The 21,477-nt window shown below is 42.5% G+C and overlaps 2 protein-coding genes across 2 annotated transcripts in view; both read left to right on the forward strand.

Moving 5' to 3' along the window:
• Positions 1–7,581, forward strand: part of IPP (intracisternal A particle-promoted polypeptide) — a 72,494-nt gene extending 64,913 nt beyond the window's left edge. Inside the window, exon 10 of the mRNA XM_055140382.1 lies at positions 7,466–7,581. Within this exon, the coding sequence (XP_054996357.1) occupies positions 7,466–7,497 (32 nt within the window). The 3' untranslated portion in view covers positions 7,498–7,581. The remainder of the gene's footprint in view (positions 1–7,465) is intronic.
• A 786-nt stretch (positions 7,582–8,367) lies between these two features.
• The window catches only part of GPBP1L1 (GC-rich promoter binding protein 1 like 1), a 31,325-nt gene continuing 18,215 nt past the window's right edge, over positions 8,368–21,477 (forward strand). The window contains exons 1-4 of the mRNA XM_055140383.1: positions 8,368–8,505; positions 8,619–8,733; positions 9,250–9,379; positions 10,701–10,987. Coding sequence (XP_054996358.1) covers positions 8,674–8,733; positions 9,250–9,379; positions 10,701–10,987 — 477 coding nt within the window. The 5' untranslated portion in view covers positions 8,368–8,505; positions 8,619–8,673. The remainder of the gene's footprint in view (positions 8,506–8,618; positions 8,734–9,249; positions 9,380–10,700; positions 10,988–21,477) is intronic.

The following is a 21,477-nucleotide window of genomic DNA, read 5'->3' on the forward strand; positions in this document are numbered from 1 at the left end:
ATATGCCCCGGGTAGTTTATTTTATAAAGTAGTTCACAATATTTGATTACATTTAATATTCAAACACCAATTCCACCACCATCACACCTTCCCACCACCATATTTAGGATGTTTCCATCCCAAACCCTAATCCCTGCCCCAAAGCAGAACTGAAATATATTTTGTATTGCTATGGAAAAAAAACTGAAAATGCTACAAAAAACTATTCTTTGTGTAAAGGTTGTTGTATTTCACCCAGGGGCCATTAGGCCCTTTTACAAGACATCACTAACATGTTGTTAAAGATTGAGCCTTGAGTGCTTTTATATATATATATATCTGTAAAAACATATATATATCCCTCTAAGATTGGTTGCCTCCTACTTTGAACTCCATCAGATGTGGTACGGTACTCTTGGAGTATGGGTAGTGTGTGTCGTATGAACTGTCGCGCAGCCTTAGATGTAGCTGCATGGTCCAGGAATAGGTTCACTTGTGGTTGAGGCTTGGCCGAGCATGTGGAGAGTGGCTGAGCCTGGTGCAGTTGAGTTCTGGAGGTTTTCAGCTGCCGTGCCTGGGTCCCTTGGGGCAGGGAGGGCTCTCACCCTCCCTCCTACCAGGCACCCTGAATTAAACAGCCTGGCATGGGGTCCTGTGGCATGGTCATTGCAAGTGTCACATTATGCTCCCTTCAGGGAGAAAAGGACATGTGATCTCTATTCTGGACATTTTAAACAAATAAAATTATACACTACAATGTCTTTGTGGTTAGTGTCCTTTGCTTCAAATGTTCTTACCTATGTTGTATTAGGCATGTATACCCAATAATATTTTTGTTGTATATATCACATTTTGTTAGTCTGCCAGTTGATGGACATTTGAGTTATTGCCACTTTTTGTCTGAGTATTGCTATTATAAGCATTCATGTACAAGTTTAATGTGGTCATCTTTCTTGGATTTTTCTAGGAGTAGCTGAATCGTGTTTGGTGCAGAATAATAGAATAATCTCTGTACTATCTCTCCAGCTCCTCTGTCCACCTTATTGATGTATTTTAATGAAACACATCAGTAACCTAACTTAAAATTACAGAAGTTTTTCCCTGTATTTATTTTTAGATCTTATATCCAGGCCTTTGAGTCTGCTGCCCATACCTGGCAATATATGTGCACCCCAGTTTGTGGTTCAGAGCTGAGGTGTGTGGATGAGTTGCTACTCAGGCTATTATTCAGTGCTGAGAACACCAGTGCAGCGCCACCCCAAGGGGTGCTCAGGGACCCTGACAGTGCTCACGGGATTAAATTTGATTCCTAGGATTAATCTTGGTTTCTGCCTTTGGCAAGGCAAGTGCCTTAACTCCTGTATTATCTCTCCAACCCACACCTGCCTTGCATTTTAGGAACATCTGTCCTAGCTAATACCTGTGTAGTTCTGGTTTATTTCTGGTGCAGTTTGTTTTAAACTTTATTTTTACAGTAGACTTTGTAATATTTTGTATATGTGTGATAGGAGTATAGTGAAGCGCTTGATGAATGAGAGTGAATTGGTGATTCCTGTGAAAATAAAACAATGTAGGTTTACACTGTCTAAATCTTTCAATAAAAAGGTGATTTTAATTGTTACTGCAGTTTACCAGTTTACCAGAGTACCCAGGGGTCACACCCATAAGCCACCGCCTTCAGGCGCCAGCCAGATAATCTCCTCATCGGCCACCCTCCAGAACTCACGCCTGCTTTTCCTGGAAGGGAGCATAAAATGAAGCCCCTATAATCATGCCACTGGACTCCACGCCAGACTGTTTTCACTCAGGGTGCCCCAGAGGGGGCGGGTGAGAGCCCTCCCCACCCCAAGGGACCCAGCCCCGACAGCCGACCTTTACTACCCAACTGCTGCCATGCTCCAGGCCGCTTTCCACACTCAGGCCGAGCTCACGCATGAGTCAATCTATTCCTGGACCGCGTGGCCACAAAGCAGCCATGCAACACGTAATCGTAAAGAGAAATACATATATGTAAATATATATATATATATACATATGCATATTTGTATATATATACCTCTCTCAGAGAGCCTGGCAAGCTACCGAGAGTATCCCGCCCGCACAGCAGAACCTGACAAGCACCCCATGGCATATTCGATGTGCCAAATACAATAGGAATAACAGGTTTCATTCCCCTCACCCTGAAAGAGCCTCCAATTGTTGGGAAAGAGGAGTAAGGAGTGGTTGCTAAAATCTCAAGGCTAGGACAAATGGAGATGTTACTGATGCCCACTTGAGTAAACTGATGAGCAGGGGAATGTCAGTCATACAGTGATCGCAGTTTATAACACTATACAAGGTTCAAATGCACAGTTTAGGGGCTCAACAAGTCTGTATATGACATAATGCCACCACCAAATAACCAGTTGCTATCATCACCAGGGCCCTGAGTGATAGTGCAGTGGGTCGGGGTGCTTGCCATGCACGTGGCTGACCTGGGTTCGATCACTGACATCTCATACAGTCTCATGGGCCCCACCAAGGAGTGATCCCTAAGTGCAGAACGGGGAATAAGACCGGAGTACTGTTGGGTGTGGCCAAAAAACAACCAGAAAGCTCTCCATTACTAGCCAGTTAACCCCTCTCTGTTTACCTGTCCTCAGCCCCATTGTTGAGTCTTAAGGGTTTGTTTTTATTTTGTTTTGTTTCACATGAGTGAAATTCAGTAGTTGTCTTTCTCCTGACTTTCCATTTAGCATGATTCTTTCAAGTTCCATCTGTGTTGTTGCAAAAGGTAAAACTTAATTTCTTTGCCAGTGTCTTATCCAGTCATCTGTCTTTGGGAGCTAGGTTGCTTTGCATCTTTTATGAATAGTACTGTAGTCAACAAAGGAGTGTGTATGTATGTATATGTATATATGTACATATACAAATATATATTTTGGAATTGATGTGTTCATACTCTTCAGATAAATACCCAGGATCTGAGTAGTTTTGTTGTTGTTGTTGTTTGTTTTTGTTTTTAAGTTTTGGAGCTACACCCAGCTGTGCTCAAAGTTTAGACCTGGCTCTGCATTCAGGGATGGGGAACCCTGTAGGGTATCAGGAATTGAAACACCTTACTCACTGTACTGTTTATCCATTCCTGATATTTTAAATTATTTTTAGGAACTTTCATATTGATTTTCCATGGCAGCTACATTAATTTACATTCCCACCTTATAGAGCATAAATGTTACCTATTTTGTGTGGGAAGCTAGTTTTTTTGTTCGATTTTGTTTTGGGGCCACACTCAGCTGCACACAGGACTCACTTCTGACTCGAACCTCAGGTTTCACCCCTGCTGGTACTCCAGGGACCATATGAAGTGCTGGGAATCAAAGCCATGTCAGCCATGTGCAAGACAGTCATCCGTACCCTCTGTACTATCGCTATGGCCTCAAGATAGTTCGAGTTGAAAAAAAATTTACTTGTGAGGGGAAAGGAAAAGAGGAATACTTGTTCAAGAAAGAACACAGGCTTCTCCAAAGTGGGAAAAGCAAGCAAAGCAAGAAGCAGAGATAAACTTTTTTCTTAATATAAATTTATTTATTGAATCACTGTGAGAGCAGTTACAAAGCTTTCAGGTTTGTGTCTCGGTCATACAGTGATGAAACATCTCTCCCTTCACCAGTGCACATTTTCCACCACCAAAAACCCAAGTATATCTCCCATCTCACACCCCCCCCCCCAACTGTCTGGCAGACAATATCCACATTACTCTCTCTACTTTGATTACATTCATTATTTCGACACCAGACCCACCGTTATTATTGGGACCCCAGTTATTATTTTACCCCAATACTTAGATCTGCCGAAAAGGCAACATTAGACAATTTGTTTTCTACTTCTGCTTATGAATAGCATATGATGTCACGCGGCCTCAGTAGCGGCCGTGCAATTTTGGAATTCTGAAATTTTAGAGATAAACTTCCACAGGAGAACACAGGCTTGAGATGATAAGCTCCCGTTTTTACCTGACCTCCTCAGCACTTGGTCTTTCTTTTTTGTGTTGTTTTTTGTTTTTCTTTTCCCTTCCCTTTGTTGTTGATGTTGTTGCAGTGACTGGTGCTGGAACACTTGGTTGTAGTAATTACACACTTTAATTACAGCTTTCAATACATACTTGGTTGTAGTGCAGTGGATATTGCCCCTTTGCCCCTTTGCCCCTTGCAAGGACGACAGCTTTATTGATTGAACTTCGGCTTACTGGACCTCTTCTAGCCTTTGGATAACAGCCAGCTGTTCTCACCAATATGAGGTGAAATCTCATTGTGATTTTGATTAAATTTCCATAATGATAAGCAATGTATAAGCAAAGCATCTATTACCCCATCTGTATGATTTTGGTGAAATGCCTCTTTAGATCCTTTGCCCTTTTTTTTAATTGGTTATGTTTTTGTTTGAGTTGTTATTTAACATATTTTAAATGTTACTCCTTTCAATGTCTGAGATAATGCTTTACAGATAGTTCCAGTGTATAAATTCCAGTTTATAAATTCAGTAAGCTTCCTTCCCTGCCCCCTCCCCCCCGTAGCACTGAGGATTAAGCCCCTGGCTAACATGTGCAAGACAAGCAATCTATCAATGAATTACATCCTGCCTTTTCATCTTAGTCATTTTTTTTCCATAAAGAAGCCTTTAATTTGATATAGTCCGGTATATACATGACTTATATTCTCTTTCATCTTACTATTGGAGATGAAACCACAAACATCACTATGGTTGATACCAGAGAACTTAATTAACTGTTTTAGTCTAAGGAAAAGTTAGTTTTAAAAAGTTTCAGGGAGTTTGGCAGATAGTATAGTAAGAAGTTTGCCTTGCATGCAGTTGACCTTTGTTTGACCCTGGCACCTCATATGACTCTAAGTACCTCCTTGCATGCAGGAGGCCCAGGTTTGATCCTTATGTACCACCTGGTATGGCCCAAAAAAACACAAAAGAATTCTTCCTTGATAAGCAAGGTGTGTATGCACACACACACTTTCTTCCTCCCCCACCTCATGTATTATTTCAGTTTATATATTTCGCTATTCAAATCTTTAACCTATTCTTACTTTTGTGAAGCACAGTAGTTTTTAAAAAAAGATGTGAGGGTAAAAGAAGAGAGGAAATATGTGATTGAGAGAATAGAGTGGGAAAAGCAGGCTAAGATACAAGCAAGCAAGATGCATGTTCAAGGGAGAAACTAGCTTAAAGAATAAGCACTTTTTTTTTTTTTTTTGGCTTTCATACCCAATGATGCACAGGGGTTACTCCTGGCTCTGCACTCAGGAATTATTCCTGGCGGTGCTCAGGGGACCATGTGGGATGCTGGGAATCGAACCCGGGTCAGCCAGTGTGCAAGGCAAACGCTCTACCTGCTGTGCTATTTCTCCAACCCCAGAACAAGCTTTTACTTTACCCATATGCTTGTTCTGGCAATACTCTTTTAATTATTACAAGTGTAGAAAATGTACGGAGATAAGTCTTGTACCCATCACTTAGGATATAATGTATTACATATGAAGTCAGAGTTTCTTGGGGACTTTTTTTCCTTCCCACATTTCCCCAGAGATGCTGTCTTGAATTTGTTGTTTCTTATACCTCTGAACCTAAAAATATATGGAGCAAGCCAAATAACCTTCAAATTAAAATTAACACTGTTGAGCAGAATTCCCCACAGATGCAAGCATACTTTCATTCTAGAAAACTTTCTTGAAACTGTAAGAATGTTGGAAATTTACCAGCTAAATCTCTGTCATCTCTTAACTATTAAGTCAAAGTGTAAGAGTCTCAGTGTCTTAATATCTAGATGTCTTTTAAGAAGAAAATACGGGGCCAGAGCAATAGTACAGTGCTAGGGCATTTGCCTTTCCGTGGCCAACCCAGGTTCAATCCCTAGCAGCCCTATGGTCTCCTAAGCTCCCCTAGGAGTGAGCCCTGAGTGCAGAGCCAGGAGTAATCCCTGGCCCAGTATTGCCCCCAAAAAAACAAAAGAAGAAAGGGAAAAGCATGAGAAATGTTATAATTGCTGATGTTAAAATTTTTATTGAGGTTAACAAGATTATAGTAGGAGTAACATGTATGTTTTAGGCATACAGTGTTACTGTATCTCTCACACACATGTATATCTCCACCCTAATTTCCTTGTTCTTCTTTCCCCCCTTTTCTTCTTTTTTCTTTGGTGGATGCAGTGTTCAGGGACTGCTTCAAGTGCAGTTCTAGAGGGACCATGTGCTCCTAGGACTCAGATTGGGGACTCCTCCATGCAATGCAAAGCATGCTTTCTAGCCCTTTGAGCCACCTCCTTGGCCGTATGCCACAATTTCTTTATCTACACATCTGTTGTTGAACACTTGAATTTTTCCCAGGTCTTGACATTTGTAAACAAATGCTGTGGTAAACGTAGGGTATATATGAATCTTTATGAATCAGTGATTTTATTTTGGGGGGGTTAATGCAATGGAGTGGGATTACTGGAGCATAACGTAGTTCTGCTTTTAGTGTTTTAAAGAAGTCTACTGTTTTTTGTAATCTTTTTTATAGAACTAGATTGCATTTTTAATGGTGAATAAGCAAGCATTTCTTATTCCCTGGTTTATTTCTTTATATTGCACATAGGAAAAATACACTCCAGATTCATCCATGTAGTAGCAAAGTGCATGATTTTCCTTTATCCTCACCAGCACTGGTTGGCTGTAGCCTTTTTGATATAGGACACTGGTGTGAAGTAATTTCTTTTGGCCTATCTTTTTTGATTTGCATTTCCTTAATAGTGATGTTACGGTTATTACTAAATAATTAGGTAGTTGATGACTGTGATGAACAGAAAGTTAGATCATGGCAAGCTCTTGCTTATATGAGGATATAAATCTGACATAATTTGCATTTCTGGATTACCTTTGTTAGCTAATTGGAGAAATAGTTATATATAAAAACAAAACTTGGGGGCTGGAGCGATAGCACAGCGGGTAGGGCGTTTGCCTTGCTCAGCCAACCCGGGTTCTAATCCCAGCATCCCATATGGTCCCCTGAGCACCGCCAGGGGTAATTCCTGAGTGGAGAGCCAGGAGTAACCCCTGTGCATCGCCGGGTGTGACCCAAAAACCAAAACAAACAAAAAAAAAAACTTGACAGCTCAGGGGGCTAGAGCACATGCTCTGTGTGCAGTAAGCTTAGATTTAATTAACCCCAGTACTAGGTGGTCCCCCAAGTACCACCAGGAGTGACCCTGTGTAGCCAAGGATACTTCCTGAGGCCCTGCTGGGTGTGTCCCAAACACACACGTCTCCCCTGAGGAAAAAAATAAACCTTAGGTTCAGGCAGCTTTTGTAAATTTTTTTTAATCATTAAAATAATTATAAGCTATTATGTTGTTGTTATCAATGGTGGCATGTTAATGTCTAAATCAAAATTAAGAGATTATTTCACTTTGCATTTATATATATAGTGATTATTCCTATGTGATAATTTTTATTTGTAGAAATTGATTCCTGTGGCCTTTTAAATGATTGAATGATGATGGAAATGGATCCAAAATAATACGTGATTTCTATACTGAAGACATAGAAGAATCTTCATATGACCTTCCAGTAGTTCGATTCAGTCTTCTGGAAGGAACAGAAGAACCAAGTGACATACAGAAAACTGAAGAGAAGAAAACCTCACTTTTGGAACTGTTTTTCTCCTTTTCCCTTAACATTTTTTCCCTCCCCATTCCCACTCCTTTCTACTTGTTTTAAATTTGCTCTGAGTTTATAGTGAAGACCAAAGACATAGAAGATACATTTGGAATCTTTATGGCAGGAAATTTACCTTGAAAGCTGCTATTCTGTGGAGAAGAAAGTATATGAAGTTCCTGTCTTTTTTTTGTTATTAAGATTTCTTATATCCTTAGATTTTGAAGGATAAGACAAATATTAAGAAAATAATACACCTGTATACTTTTTAGCAGCTGCATAAATTATGAGATAAGTAAATCAAGGGCCTTTCATGTCAGTGTTTTGCCTCTGGAGTTGACTTCTCAGAAGATCTTTATAACTCTTTAAGATTTTTTATCTTTTACTTTGATGACATTATTTGCCCACATGAGATTATTTCTTTTTCCAGTTATGATCTTGTTATGAACAGTATTTGCACTCACTGTGCAAATGTCCATGTATTATCTATTTAATAATAGAAGTGTCACTCAAGAGAATTGAATGAGGTGAACATAGACTTAGCTTTTTCCCCTTTCCCCCATTTTTTAAATGTAACAAATACTTTTTATGTCCCCCTTCCCCCTCCCCCTTTCCCTTTTCCCCTTGGAAACGTGTCAGAAACTAGATAGTAGTTTAAGATGAGCTATCGAGGGAACTGAGTGGCGACACAGAACCCAGCTTCTTAGTGCTTCATCACAAGGCTTTGGACAAGGCTCGCTGCTGGCCAGCCTCATTAAGCACCCTTTTAACAAGAAAACCTCGTGGGAATTCCAGCTTACAGTCAAGGCGTCAGGAAACAGGACCACAGAGGTTACACTCTGGGGTAAATATTCTTCTCTATTTAACTTTGGAAGAAGGATTATCACAGACTCCTTTACACATTGGTATCAGGTTCTTGCAGGTGTAAGTGCAAATTTCTTTTTTTCTTGTTTTCAGATCCTGGCCATGAGGTTGGATGCCTCACCTTGCTGAAAAGAGACACTGGACCTAAATGGCGCAGCATGACTTTGTTCCTGCTTGGCTAAATTTCTCCACACCACAGTCAGCTAAGGTACTATACTCTGTTCGATAGTGATTTTCCAAATATTATTTCTTCTCATCTCCAACTGGTTTATTCTTTTGAGGGTTTTTGGGGAGTCACACCCGGTGGTACTCAGAGCTTCCTCCTGGCTCTGTGCTCAGTGATCACTCCTGGAAGGGCTCAGGGACCGTATTGGGTACCAGGGATCAAACCTGGGTCATCTATGCCCAAAGCAAGTGCCCTACCCACTGTACTGTCCCTGAAGCTCCTTGTGGTTTATTCTTCATGGATATTGACAGAGTGGGTGTTGTTGTTGTTTTTTTCCCCAACCTTTCTGTCCTGCAAATTTACTCTTTTTTTGGAATAAAGGAAATGAGTTAATGATTAAATGTTTAACCTAGGATTTCTCGATCTCAGAGTTCTATAATATCCATATGGCTCATGCTCACAAGTGGGGTTTCAGCCATCATTTCTAAAAGTCTAATGCAAAAAATAAAAATTAGAAACTGATGTCTACATATGTTTCGCGTCTCTGTATCATCTCAGTCATCTACAGCCACCTTTGAAAAACACGGAGAGCACCTACCACGAGGTGATGGTAGATACGGAGTAAGCCGTCGTAGACATAATTCCTCTGATGGCTTTTTCAACAATGGACCTCTGCGAACTACAGGAGGTAAGCCATGCCCAACTTCCATGAGTACTTTTAAGCGAGTTACAGACCTAACTGGGAGATGTATAGTTGTAACTTTAATAATCTTTTGGGAGGGAATCTCACAGGCAGTGCTCAGGAGGTCCAGGGACACCCTGAATGTGATGCTGCTTGGTCCTGAGATGTCGGGGATTACTCCGGTCACCTCAGTGGTGCTTGGTGGCCTCCAGGGCTGCACTCAGCAGTGTTCAAGGGACCACAGTGGTGCTGGAGATTGAAGTAGGGTTGACCTCATGCAGAACAAGTACTGTCTCTGGTCCTTAATAATTTTTTTGTTTGTTTTGTTTTGGAGCCATACCTGGTGATACTCAGGACTTACTTCTGGCTCTGCACTCAGAACTTACTCCTGGTGGTGTTCAGAAAGGGAATGATGGGATCAAATCTGGGTCAGCTGTGTGCTAGCTATCTGCCCTACCCAGGCTGTAGATGACTGTAGATGACTATACTATCACTCTGGCTCCTGAGTAATAATCTTTTAAAAACAATTTTTGGATCAGAGATATGACTGAGTGGTAGAACACTTGCCTTGCATGTACAAGGCCTTGAGTTTAGTTTCTGGCACTGTGTGGTCCCCCATAGATGTGATTGCTAACCAAAATTTTTTGTTCTGTTTTGTTTTGGGGCCATGCTGGCAATGCTCAGGGGTTATTCCTGGCTCTGCACTTAGGAATTACTTTTGGCTGTGCTCAGGAGATCATTTGTGCTATAACTATGGTCCCCAAAACAAAATTTTGAATAAAAAAACAGTTTTGGGGTCTGGAGCGATGGTACAGTAGATAAGGCACTTGCCTTGCACATGGCCAACCCTGTTTCAATCCCCAGCACCCCGTGTGTTCCCGTGAGCACTGCAAAGAGTGGCTCCTGAATGCAGAGCAGGAGTAACCCCTGAGCATTGCCAGGTGTGCCCCCCCAATAAAAATCTTAAATAAAAACACAATTTTCAGGTCCTCCAGTGGTCATTAACTATTGACTTTCAAAGTGTGCCATTCTTATCCTTAAGTGCATCATTTATTCAGTTGAGAAATGTAGAAATTATCTTAAAAGAAATATATTTTGATTTATTTTGTCTCCGGTAACAAATGGAGACATTCCTGGCACCCACTCGAGCAAATAAAGGATCAACTGATGACAAGTGATATAAGTGATTTGTGGGTTTAATCCTTTAGTAAAAAGATCCCCTGAAGAACTTTTCGGCAGTCCTGTAACCAGATCAGGAAGCATCCAATCCAACTCTTGCTGAATTTCCAGGAAGCAAACAGCCATTTCTCTTTCTTTTTCTTATTAGATTCCTGGCACCAGCCCTCCCTGTTTCGTCATGATTCTGTGGACTCTGGTGTTTCTAAGGGAGCATATGCTGGAATCACAGGGACCCCGTCTGGTTGGCATGGCTCTTCACGAGGTCATGATGGCATGAACCAGCGTAGTACAAGTGGCACAGGGAACCATCGCCACTGGAATGGCAGCTTCTACTCTCGGAAAGGCTGTGCCTTTCAGGAAAAGCCTCCCACAGAGATTAGGGAAGAGAAGAAAGAAGACAAAATGGAAAAGTTGCAGTTCGAAGAAGAAGATTTTGTAAGTATGAGGATTCAGATGTATACTTGAAATCTTACGAAGTCTCAGTAGAAGATGCTCTAAACTGGCTCTGGAGCAGTAGTACACAGGTAGCGTGTTGCCTTGCTCATGGCCAATTGGGTTCGACCCCTGGTCCCCCAGCACCACTTGGAGTGATTCCTGAGTGCACAGCCAGGAGTAAGCCCTGAGCTCCCTGGGTGTGGGGCACCTCCCCCCAAAAAACCCTCTCCAATAATTAATGAATCATTTTACCAGTTTTTAAAAAATGAGTTCCCTGAGCTTGAGTTATTTCTTTTTTTTTAATTTCTTTTTAGAGAGGAGTGTGTTAGTTGTTAGCATGAATTTTTAGCAATTAGATTGCACATCTCAGTTTAAAGTATAAAGGTTCCTAGTGATCAGCAACCACATATGACAGTGGCTACCCTATTGAATAGTGCGACTTTCTTATATATAAATAGCACATTAATTATTTCTGTGATGGCCATTTTTTAATACATTAATAAAACAAGGTAAAGAAGTGTGGAATTTAGGGACTGAGGATATGGCTTAGTGGTAAAGCACATACTTTACCTGTAAAGACTTACGTTCAACCCTTAGCCCTGAAAAATAAAAGTGAAGTTTAGATGTCTTTTAAGATTGTCCTCTCTTCTTCTTAAGACTAGCAAATGTCCAGGGATCTTTTTTTTTTTTTTTCTGTTTCTGGACCACTCCCAGTGGTTCTTAGGATACCGTATATGGAAGCAGGTCACAGAAAGACCAGATCTTGCATGTGCAGCTACATGCAAGATAAGTAAGTACCATGACACCTGTATTATCTCTCCAGTCAGTTTTTATTTTCAGTGTTAATACTATGTGATTCTACCTCAAGGCGCCTATCCTTGCAGCTTTTACTCAGAGCGGCTGGAGTGAGAGTAGAGTGGCATTTGCCTTGGATGCAGCCAATCTGGGTTTGATCCCTGACACCCAGGCCCAGGTGTGGCCCAAAGGAGAATTTTTTTTTTTTAAAGACCTGTTATCTTAGAAAGGTCTGTACTGCTCTAAAATGCTGAATATTTGTCCAGAATGTTCTGAATTTCTAGCGGTCCAGAAGTTACCACAGGGGCTGGAGCGATAGTACAGTGGGTAGGGCATTTGCCTTGCACGCGGCCGACCCGAGTTCAATTCCCAGCGTCCCATATGGTCCCCCATGTACCACCAGGAGTTATTCCTGAGAGTAGAGCCAGGAGTAACCCCTGTGCATCGCCCGGTGTGATCCCCCCACCCCCGCCAAAAAAAAAGTTACCACACAAAACAAAATTTTTATTTAATAAACTTCTCAGTCAAGACTAATAGGAATTGTCAAGAAATAAATAGTCTGTGGTATTGAGTTAGAGAGAAAGCTTAAGGGACTTGAGTAAATACATATCGAGGCCTGAGTGTGATCCTTGGCACCCCATGGTACCCAAATACTGATAGCAGCAGACCCTGAGCACTGCTGACTATGGTCCTCTTCTTCTTTTTCCCAGTTTTTGGGTCACACCCAACAGTGCTTAGGGATTACTTCTGGCTCTGATCAGTGCTTTACCTGCTGTACTTTCCAGCTGTGTGTGGTCCAAAACTCTTTCATGAAATTTTTTTTTTTTAAAGACGTGTTATCTTAGAAAGGTCTGTACTGCTCTAAAATGCCCTGAATATTTGTCCTCCTCAAGATGTTTAATTTATGTCTACTATGAAATCCATAATACGAATATTTACATTAATGAATTTTTTTATCCTTCTGATTTTTTTTGGTGGTGGGGGTGAGCATAACCAGAATACTTAGGGGACTGTGCTGTGCTGGGGATTGAACCCAGACCTTCTGCATGCAAACCATGTGCTCTAGCCTTTTGAGCTGTCTTCCCAGCCTATACCATATAATAATAAAATAAAAAACTTGATATGATTATCTTTTTTGGGGGGGGGTCACACCCGGAGATACACAGCAGTTACTCCTGGCTCGTGCACTCAGGAATTACTTCTGGCGGTGCTTGGGGGACCATACTGGATTCTGGGAATTTAACCCGGGTCTGCTGTGTGCAAGACAAACACCCTACCCGCTGTGCTATTGTTCCAGCCCCATGATTGTTTATCTTATATCTTACTGCAACCATCTAAGCACATAGAAAAATTGTTTATTTGGATCTAACAGTTTAAATTTATTAAATATTTTAGTAAAGAGATTTTAACAAGCTAGAAGTAATGTGGCTAAAAGTGGAATTTATTTAGCGTACCTTTTAACATATGGCAGTGTACTGCAGATGGGCATAATTTAGTAACGTGATATTCCCTGTGGAAAACGAATTGACAATGAAAAGAAAAAATATAAAGGCAGCCAGAGCTCATACTGTCTGGAACTTTGGTTGTTGCCAGGGTATCTTGTGTCAGTCTAACTAACTAACCTTGAAAGCCACAGCACCAAACAGTGCACTGGAGATGTGATACTGTGGACTTTTTTTTTTTCTCTGACAGCAATGGCTACTAAGTCATGCTGCTAATTTACCTCCGAAGGTTTGTGTAGTAATTCTTCTGACAGTGCTGGAGAGATAGCACAGTGGGGTGGGTAAGGTGCTTACCTTGTACACAGCTGACTTGGCTCCATCTCCAGCATCCCATATGGTCCCCCAAGTACCCCCAGGACTGATTCCTGAGTGCAGACCCATGAATAAACACTGAGTATCACTGGGTGTGGCTCAAAAACAAAATAAGAAATTCCTCTGACCTCTTTAGTGCTAGAACTCAGACTGCAGGCAGTTCTGCTCTGGTGGCAGAACACAACATCGAGAATGTACTGCCGAGACCTTTGCTAACTTGGAGAAACTGAACCACATTTCTCTTTAATATCTGCCTACCAGCATAATCATCACATCATTTCATGCTGGTGACAGGCAGAACTCAGCTGTACAGAAAAAGCACTAAAAACCCAGTCATTTTTCAGTGACTTGAAGACAACCAGAAATAAATAGCCAGCTCCTGCTCTGGGTCATGGAGACCTATAAGCGAGATGTCCTTGCCCATCTGGATGCACAGTTGGGCATTCGGGTATGGTGATGCCCTCAACCTATCTATGCCCATAATTCCTTCATTGGACAGGGGCACGTTCCCCTAGAAGCTAGCAATTCTGGAGCTTAACTGTCAGGATCTCCGCATTGTAGAGGAAGGGGAGGCTAGTGTTCCCTCTCCTGCCACCACCCAGTCATCAGTCATTGATAGTCCCTACAAGGTCCCCATCACGTCACCATGGTAACAACATTTCTGATAACAAAACAAATGCTAATGGCCAGGCCTGAGAGATGTTGACTCCCATGCCTGTGAGGGCCTCACTAATCAGAACAGTTACCTGTGCCTGGCAGTTTTACCAAATCACTGATAATTCATCATAGCTCTTTCTTGTTTGCTGTCATTGTGAATACGAAGCCACCTCTTCCCTAGCTGAACTGAAACTGAAGCTACAGAGCAGAGTTAGGGACAAAAGAAGAGAAACATTTGGCCTCAGTCTAGGCCACCCTGAATTGAACTTTTCTTCTTGGTCAGTGACCACAACTTTGCCAGGCCCCAGTCACAGCACCCATGACTCCAAAAGTGGGGATAAGGACAGAAACTTGGGGCCAGAGAAATGACTCAATAAGCTGAGTGCATGCTTTGTATGCTGAAGTCCAAGTTCATTAACCAACACTGTGTCAGCACAGAGCTAGGACACAGCCCATGAGCATTGCGAGGGATGGCCGCAAATCCAAAAACAGTGGACATACACACTGACACAGAAACATGACTGACAATTTGGACCTCTTTAAACTAAAATCCCTGTATAAGTTTGATTAGGTAGGTTTTGCCATCAAACCTACAGAGGAGCCAAGAGGCCTTCTCCAGTGGAGCTGATCGATGTCCAGACCACGTGAATGGCTGAAGATTGAGCCATCTTGAAGCAGCCACGTTGAACATCCCGGGAACCAAGGGAAGGAACTCCAGTCGACCATAGGACTTACATCTGTTCACAATCAGTGGCTTCTATAACTTCATTCCAGGGATTGAAGAAAGGATGTCTGATTCCCTGTTAGCCTTAACTCTCACATAGGAAAGATTTATGGTGTTGGGAGGTTTTTTAAAATTTTCTTTTTCTTCTGAACTTTGGGTGTCAGATAGATAGTTCTGGGAATAAGGTGCTTACCTTTCACATGGTTAACCTGAATTTAATGCCAGTACCACATATAGTTTCCCGAACATAGAGCCAGGAGTAAGTTCTGAGCCCTGTTGGGTGTGGCCTCAAAATAAAAACAGACCCCCTAAAAAAGCTTCTAAGCTGAGGTTAAAACTGATTGGAGTGACTTGGGAAGTGATGGTTTTGGGGCTGCACCTGGCTCTGCTTACAGTTCACTCCTGGCCATTCTTAGGGTGCCATTTGTGGTGCCACTGATAGAACTCTGGTTGGCTTCAAGCAAGGCAAATACCTTAACTCCCTGTACTGTATCTAGGACTTCACTACCTTCCATTGTATTGTTGAGCCTAGATACAAATTTTGTAATAATAATCAGGGGCTGGAGCGATAGCCCAGCGGGTAGGGTGTTTGCCTTGCATGCAGCCGACCCGGGTTCGATTCCCAGCATCCCATATGGTCCTCTGAGCACTTCCAGGGGTGATTCCTGAGTGCAGAGCCAGGAGTAACCCCTGAGCATCGCCAGGTGTGACCCAAAAAGCAAAATAATAATAATAATAATAATAATAATAATCTAGGATGTGATTGAGATCTGGGTACAGTTCTGTTTGCAGTCAGGGGACCCCCTTCCTCTGCAGTCCCATTTCTGGTGGAACTGAGAATCTTGCTCTCCTTTTCTCACTGGTCAGAATAGCTTTTTTCTTACTCTCTCTTGGCCCAGTCCTGGTGGAGTGACACTTCTCTTTCATGTCATGTAATGAACATAAGTTTTCCATCTTTGTTGCCCCTTTTTTGGTGTGGGGGTGAGGGGCACACCCAGCATTGCTCAGAGCCTACTGGCTCTGTGCTCTAGGATCACTTCTGGCAGGCTCAGGTTACCATATGGGGTGCCCGGGATTGAACCCAGATTGGCCACTTGCAAGGACAATGCCCTACGCCCTACTTGCTGTACTATCACTCTGGCCACTCTGTTGTAGGGAGGGAGGGAGGGAGGGAGAGAGGGGCAAAGCAGTTTTGTTGCAGCTTACTTAGATGTGAGCTAGGGAGAAGGAGAAGTACATGTTCCAGAGAGAACACAGGCTTCTCCAGAGAGGAAATAAGTAAAGAAACAGACAAGCAAGTGAGATATGTGTTCAAGAACATGTGCTTGTAGAGCTAGCTCTATTGCACTTCTTTTTTTTTCTGTCGCACTTTATTTATTTATTTATTTATTTTTTGCTTTTTTGGTCACACCCAGTGATGCTCAGGGGTTACTCCTGGCTTTGCACTCAGGAATTACTCCTGGCAGTGCTTGGGGGACCATATGGGATGCCGGGAATTGAACCCAGGTCGGCCGCGTGCAAGGCAAATGCTCTACCCGCTGTGCTATCACTCCGGCCCCGATTCTGTTGCACTTTATTTTTTTTTTTTTTTTTGGTTTTTGGGTCACACCTGGCGATGCACAGGGGTTACTCCTGGCTCTTCACTCAGGAATTACCCCTGGCGGTGCTCAGGGGACCATATGGGATGCTGGGATTCGAACCCGGGTCGGCCGCGTGCAAGGCAAACGCCCTACCCGCTGTGCTATCGCTCCAGCCCCTCTGTTGCACTTTAAATTGAGATTCACTCCAGTTTGGTTGAAAACTTGCAAAGGGAGAAAAACCTTAGTTTAATGGTTTATAGAGATAGGTGGCCATTCATCATACTTTTTTTTAATTAAAGAAGGTGGGAAGAACAGTACTTTTTTTCTGGGGGGGGGGGTTCACACCCAGCGATGCACAGGAGTTACTCCTGGTTCTTCACTCAGGAATTATTCCTGGCGGTGCTCAGGGGGACCATATAGGATGTTGGGAATCGAACTCAGGTCAGCTGTGTTCAAGGCAAACACCCTACCCGCTGTACTATTGCTCCAGCCCCAAGAACAGCACTATTATTGGATTTAGATACTTGTAAAACTAGTCACCTTAGTTTGATTTTGTTTTGTTTTCTTTCTTTTTCTTTTTTTTTTTTTTTATTTTTTTTTTTGCTTTTTACTTTTGAGGTCACACCTGGCCACCCGGCGATGCACAGGGGTTAGTCCTGACTCTGCACTCAGGAATTATTCCTGGCAGTGCTCGAGGGACCAAATGGGATGCTGGGAATCAAACCCGGGTTGGCCACATGCAAGGCAAACACTCTACCTGCTGTGCTATCACTCTGTATCCCCCTTATTTTGATTTCCTTTCAGGCCAGGCTGAAACGTTTTCTGGGTAGTCGAAGAATTAGTAATTTTTCTGTTAAAATCACTCTTCTCTCCAAATGAGCCTCATTGTTTTGTTTTGTTTTGGGGTCACATCCAGCATGCTCAAGGCCCTGACAGGCGCCCGGGGGTCAAACCCGAGTTGTCTGCATGCAAGGCAAACACCCAACTCCTGTGTTACCACTTGGCCCCGAGTCTTACCTTTATAAACATACACCTATTTGAGTAAAGGAACTGGAAAGCCTCTTTGTTGTATCTCTTATCCAGGTGTATGTTCAGTCTCTGTCTCATATTTCTATTAATTTTTGTTAGAGACAGTATAATATCTTCCTAAATAAATGAGCTAACCTTTCTCTGGTGAATGGCCCCCGAGTCTAGATTGATCACAGCAATTAATTGGTATCTTCTGTTAGGCCTAGTTCTCTTTTGTGCTCTGGAGTAAGATCTGAGCACCAATAGGTGTGGCACGAAAATGGAACAAAACAAAGCAGTACAATAGAGTTAGCTTATGCAAGTTGAATAACCCAATATTTCCATACGCTCTTAGTAATGTCTGCCCTGCAGCTTTCTGCTAAGGAATGCAGGTCACATGTGTTGAATGATGTGCATGAAATAGCACAGACCCTGACATAATAGCTGTGTGAGTTGTTTGTTTTAATGGTGCCAGTGATCAAACCCAAGTGTTATTCATGTAAGTTGAGCCATGTTCTTCCTCTGATACAGGTTTTGGCAGTTTGGGGTAATTTTTTTTTTTCTTTTTGGGTCACACCAGGCGATGCACAGGGGTTACTCCTGGCTCTGCACTCAGGAACCATTCCTGGCAGTGCTCAGGGGACCCTATGGGATGCTGGGAATCGAACCCGGGTCAGCCGAGTGCAAGGCAAATGCTCTACCCGCTGTGCTATCGTTCCAGCCCCCAGTTTGGGGTAATTTTTTAAATGTTATTTTCTTTGTTCTTGCTTGGTCTCTCCTCTTTTCTCCCACTCACTCTCTCCCTTTCTTTTTTCCCTTCCCCCTTATTTTTTTTATTTTTTTTTTTTCTCTTTGGATCACACCCGGCGATGCACAGGGGTTACTCCTGGCTCCGCACTCAGGAATTACCCCTGGCGGTGCTCAGGGGACCATATGGGATGCTGGGACTCGAACCCGGGTCAGTCACGTGCAAGACAAACGCCCTCCCCGCTGTGCTATTGCTCCAGCCCCCCCTTCCCCCTTATTCCCTCTCCCTCTCCTCTCTCCTCATTTTTATTTTCCTACCTTGAGTTGTGGTATTGCCCAGGAGCGTTCAAACGCTTAAGCCCTCAAGTGTCATTTTCAAAAGTGAAGGACTTTGGGGGGTGAGCAATAGCTGGTATCAGGCAGGGCATTTGCCTTGCACTCCACCAACTAGGTTTGATCCCCAGAACCCCATATGTTCCCCTGAGCACCCCTGGGTCTGCCCCTTACCCCGACTCCACCACCACCACTCCCCAAAAATGTGAAGAGCTTGGTTGAAAGTATTAGAGAATGATTGGTAAGTTACTCTTAAAGTAGTCAGGTATAAAGGTAAAATTTTCAGGATAGAGAGACCTAGTATGTGACTTTTGTAGTAAGAAGTTCTGGAAGAAATCCTAAGAGAGAATTAATTCTGACAGGATGGCAACAGTGCCATAACTTTTGAATCCATTCAAATTCTCCAATAAAAGCAGAGCTCTGGGGGCTGGAGTGATAGCACAGCGGGTAGGGCGTTTGCGTTGCATGCGGCTGACCCGGGTTTGATTCCCAGCATCCCATATGGTCCCCTGAGCACCGCCAGGGGTAGTTCCTGAGTGCAGAGCCAGGAGTAACCCCTGTGCATTGCCAGGTGTGACCCAAAAAGCAAAAAAAAAAAAAAAAAAAAAAAAAAGCAGAGCTCTGTTTATTATCATGTGCTCTGTTAGGATATTTATTTTCACTGCATATATTTACCTTTGTATTATAGTTCCTAGAAAGTACAACAAGGGGGAAAAATTTTTTTAAACACAGCTTAAAGGAAGAAGTGAAACTTGGCATTTGTAAGGCCAAAGAGCTAGTACAGTGCGTAAATTATTGCCTTGCGCACAGCAAGCCCAGGTTTCCTCCCCAGCTCCACATTCATTTTTCTGAGCCCTGCCAGGGCTGGTCCTTAAGCACCACCGGGTATGGCCAAAAAACAAAAAACAAACCAAGTAAAATATAACTGTTCTCATAGAAAGTAATAAAGCTCTACAAAGAATTACAGGATACAAGGTCAGCATTTAAAAAAAAAAATTGTCACAGCTTGCAAAACAATGGTCACAGCTTGCAAAACAGTTGTCACAGCTTGCAAAAGGGGGGGGGGGGCGAGAAAAATTCCATTCTTTGTATTTTTATACACTAGCAAGGAATCATTTTTGAAACAAAGTTTTGTAATGTCTTTGGAGGGGGGTGTGGAAGTTTGGGCTACACCCTGAAATGCTCAGTGTTACTCTTGACTCTGTACTCAGGGATTATTGGGATGCTAGAGATAAAACCCGTGATGGCCACATGTAAGTACTATCATTCTGACCCCTAAAATAAGGAAAGTGGGTCATTCCTGGTCGTGGTCAGAGCTTACTCCTTGCTCTGAAAATGAGGGTCACTCCTGGCGGGGCTCAGGGGACCTTGTGTGGTGCTGGAATCAGACCTATTTGAAAGGCAAGTGCCCTTCCTGCTGTACTGTTTTCCTGGTTTCTTGTTGCTTTTAATAAAAATATGTTACTGGTTTAGCAGTTTTCTTTGTTTAAACTGAATGGTAATTGCAGGAACTTCGGTATACTTGCTTCCTACACTTTTGTGTATCTGACATTTTTCTGCTTTTTCTTTTTTTTGGTTTGGGGGCACACCTTGCTTTGCTTTGAGACTATTCTTATCTGTGTGGTCAAGAATGATCGCTGGTGGTGCTTGATGAACCATATGTGATTCCAAGAATTTGAATCAGGGTTGGCCAGTACTAAAAGCAGACACCTTAGCTCTTAACTGTCTCTCTGGACCCATGTTTACTTTTTTCAAAATTCAGGGGGAGATGGAGATATAAATAGAGGGAACACTTTTGATTGTTGTGTAGAATGTGAATGAGAATAAAAGAACAATACTAGAAGAAAACCACCATAGTTTCTGATTTTACTATTGTGAGGGGCTGGAGATAGCACAGCGGGTAGGGCGTTTGCCTTGCACGCGGCCGACCCGGGTTCGAGTCCCAGCATCCCATATGGTCCCCTGAGCACGGCCAGGGGTAGTTCCTGAGTGCAGAGCCAGGAGTAACCCCTGTGCATCGCCAGGTGTGACCCAAAAAGCAAAAAAAAAAAAAAAAAAAAAAAAAAACCACCATAGTTTCTGATTTTACTATTGTGTGTAAGAGTATTTTTCTGCCTTTAGTGTTTTGTCACTTCTGTCACCATTTGCCTATTTCAGTTGTGATTTGTTAATTCAGTATATAGTTTGTGTGTTTTATGCTGAAGCGATAGCACAGCGGGTAGGGTGTTTGCCTTGCACGCAGCCGACCGGGGTTAAATTCCTCTGTCCCTCTCAGAGAGCCTGGCAAGCTACCGAGAGTATCCTGCCCGCACAGCAGAGCTTGGCAAGCTACCCGTGGCATATTCGATATGTATATGTAAACAGTAACAAGTCTCACAGTGGAGACATTACTGGTATCCACTCAAGCAAATCGATGAGCAGTGGGATGACAGTGACAGTGACAGTTTTATGCTAGTAGTTCTCACCTTTAACAAGTTGAAATGCATAGCATGTGGGGCCAAGCCCTTGAAGAAGACTGCTTCAAATGTTCTAGTAGACTCATGGGCATAATGTTCCACTAATAGTTTTATGTTAAGAAGCTATTTTCCTACATTGTTACCAGATTGCAAAGTCTGAGTTTGGACACTACTGTTGTTCATCCTCATATGTCATATCTTATGTATTTACTGGATCCATTCTGTTGTTGCTAACAATTCATTCCCTTCTATTCCCTTAATCTTCCTTCCTCTCTTAGACTATGGAATAATTCTCCTAGTATATATATATATTTTTTTTAACTGATACTTACACATCAAACTTCTGCCGGACTGTTGTAAATTAATAATCGTGTTA

This window comes from Sorex araneus, chromosome 5 (assembly GCF_027595985.1).
Source record: "Sorex araneus isolate mSorAra2 chromosome 5, mSorAra2.pri, whole genome shotgun sequence".
Classification (NCBI taxonomy): domain Eukaryota; kingdom Metazoa; phylum Chordata; class Mammalia; order Eulipotyphla; family Soricidae; genus Sorex; species Sorex araneus.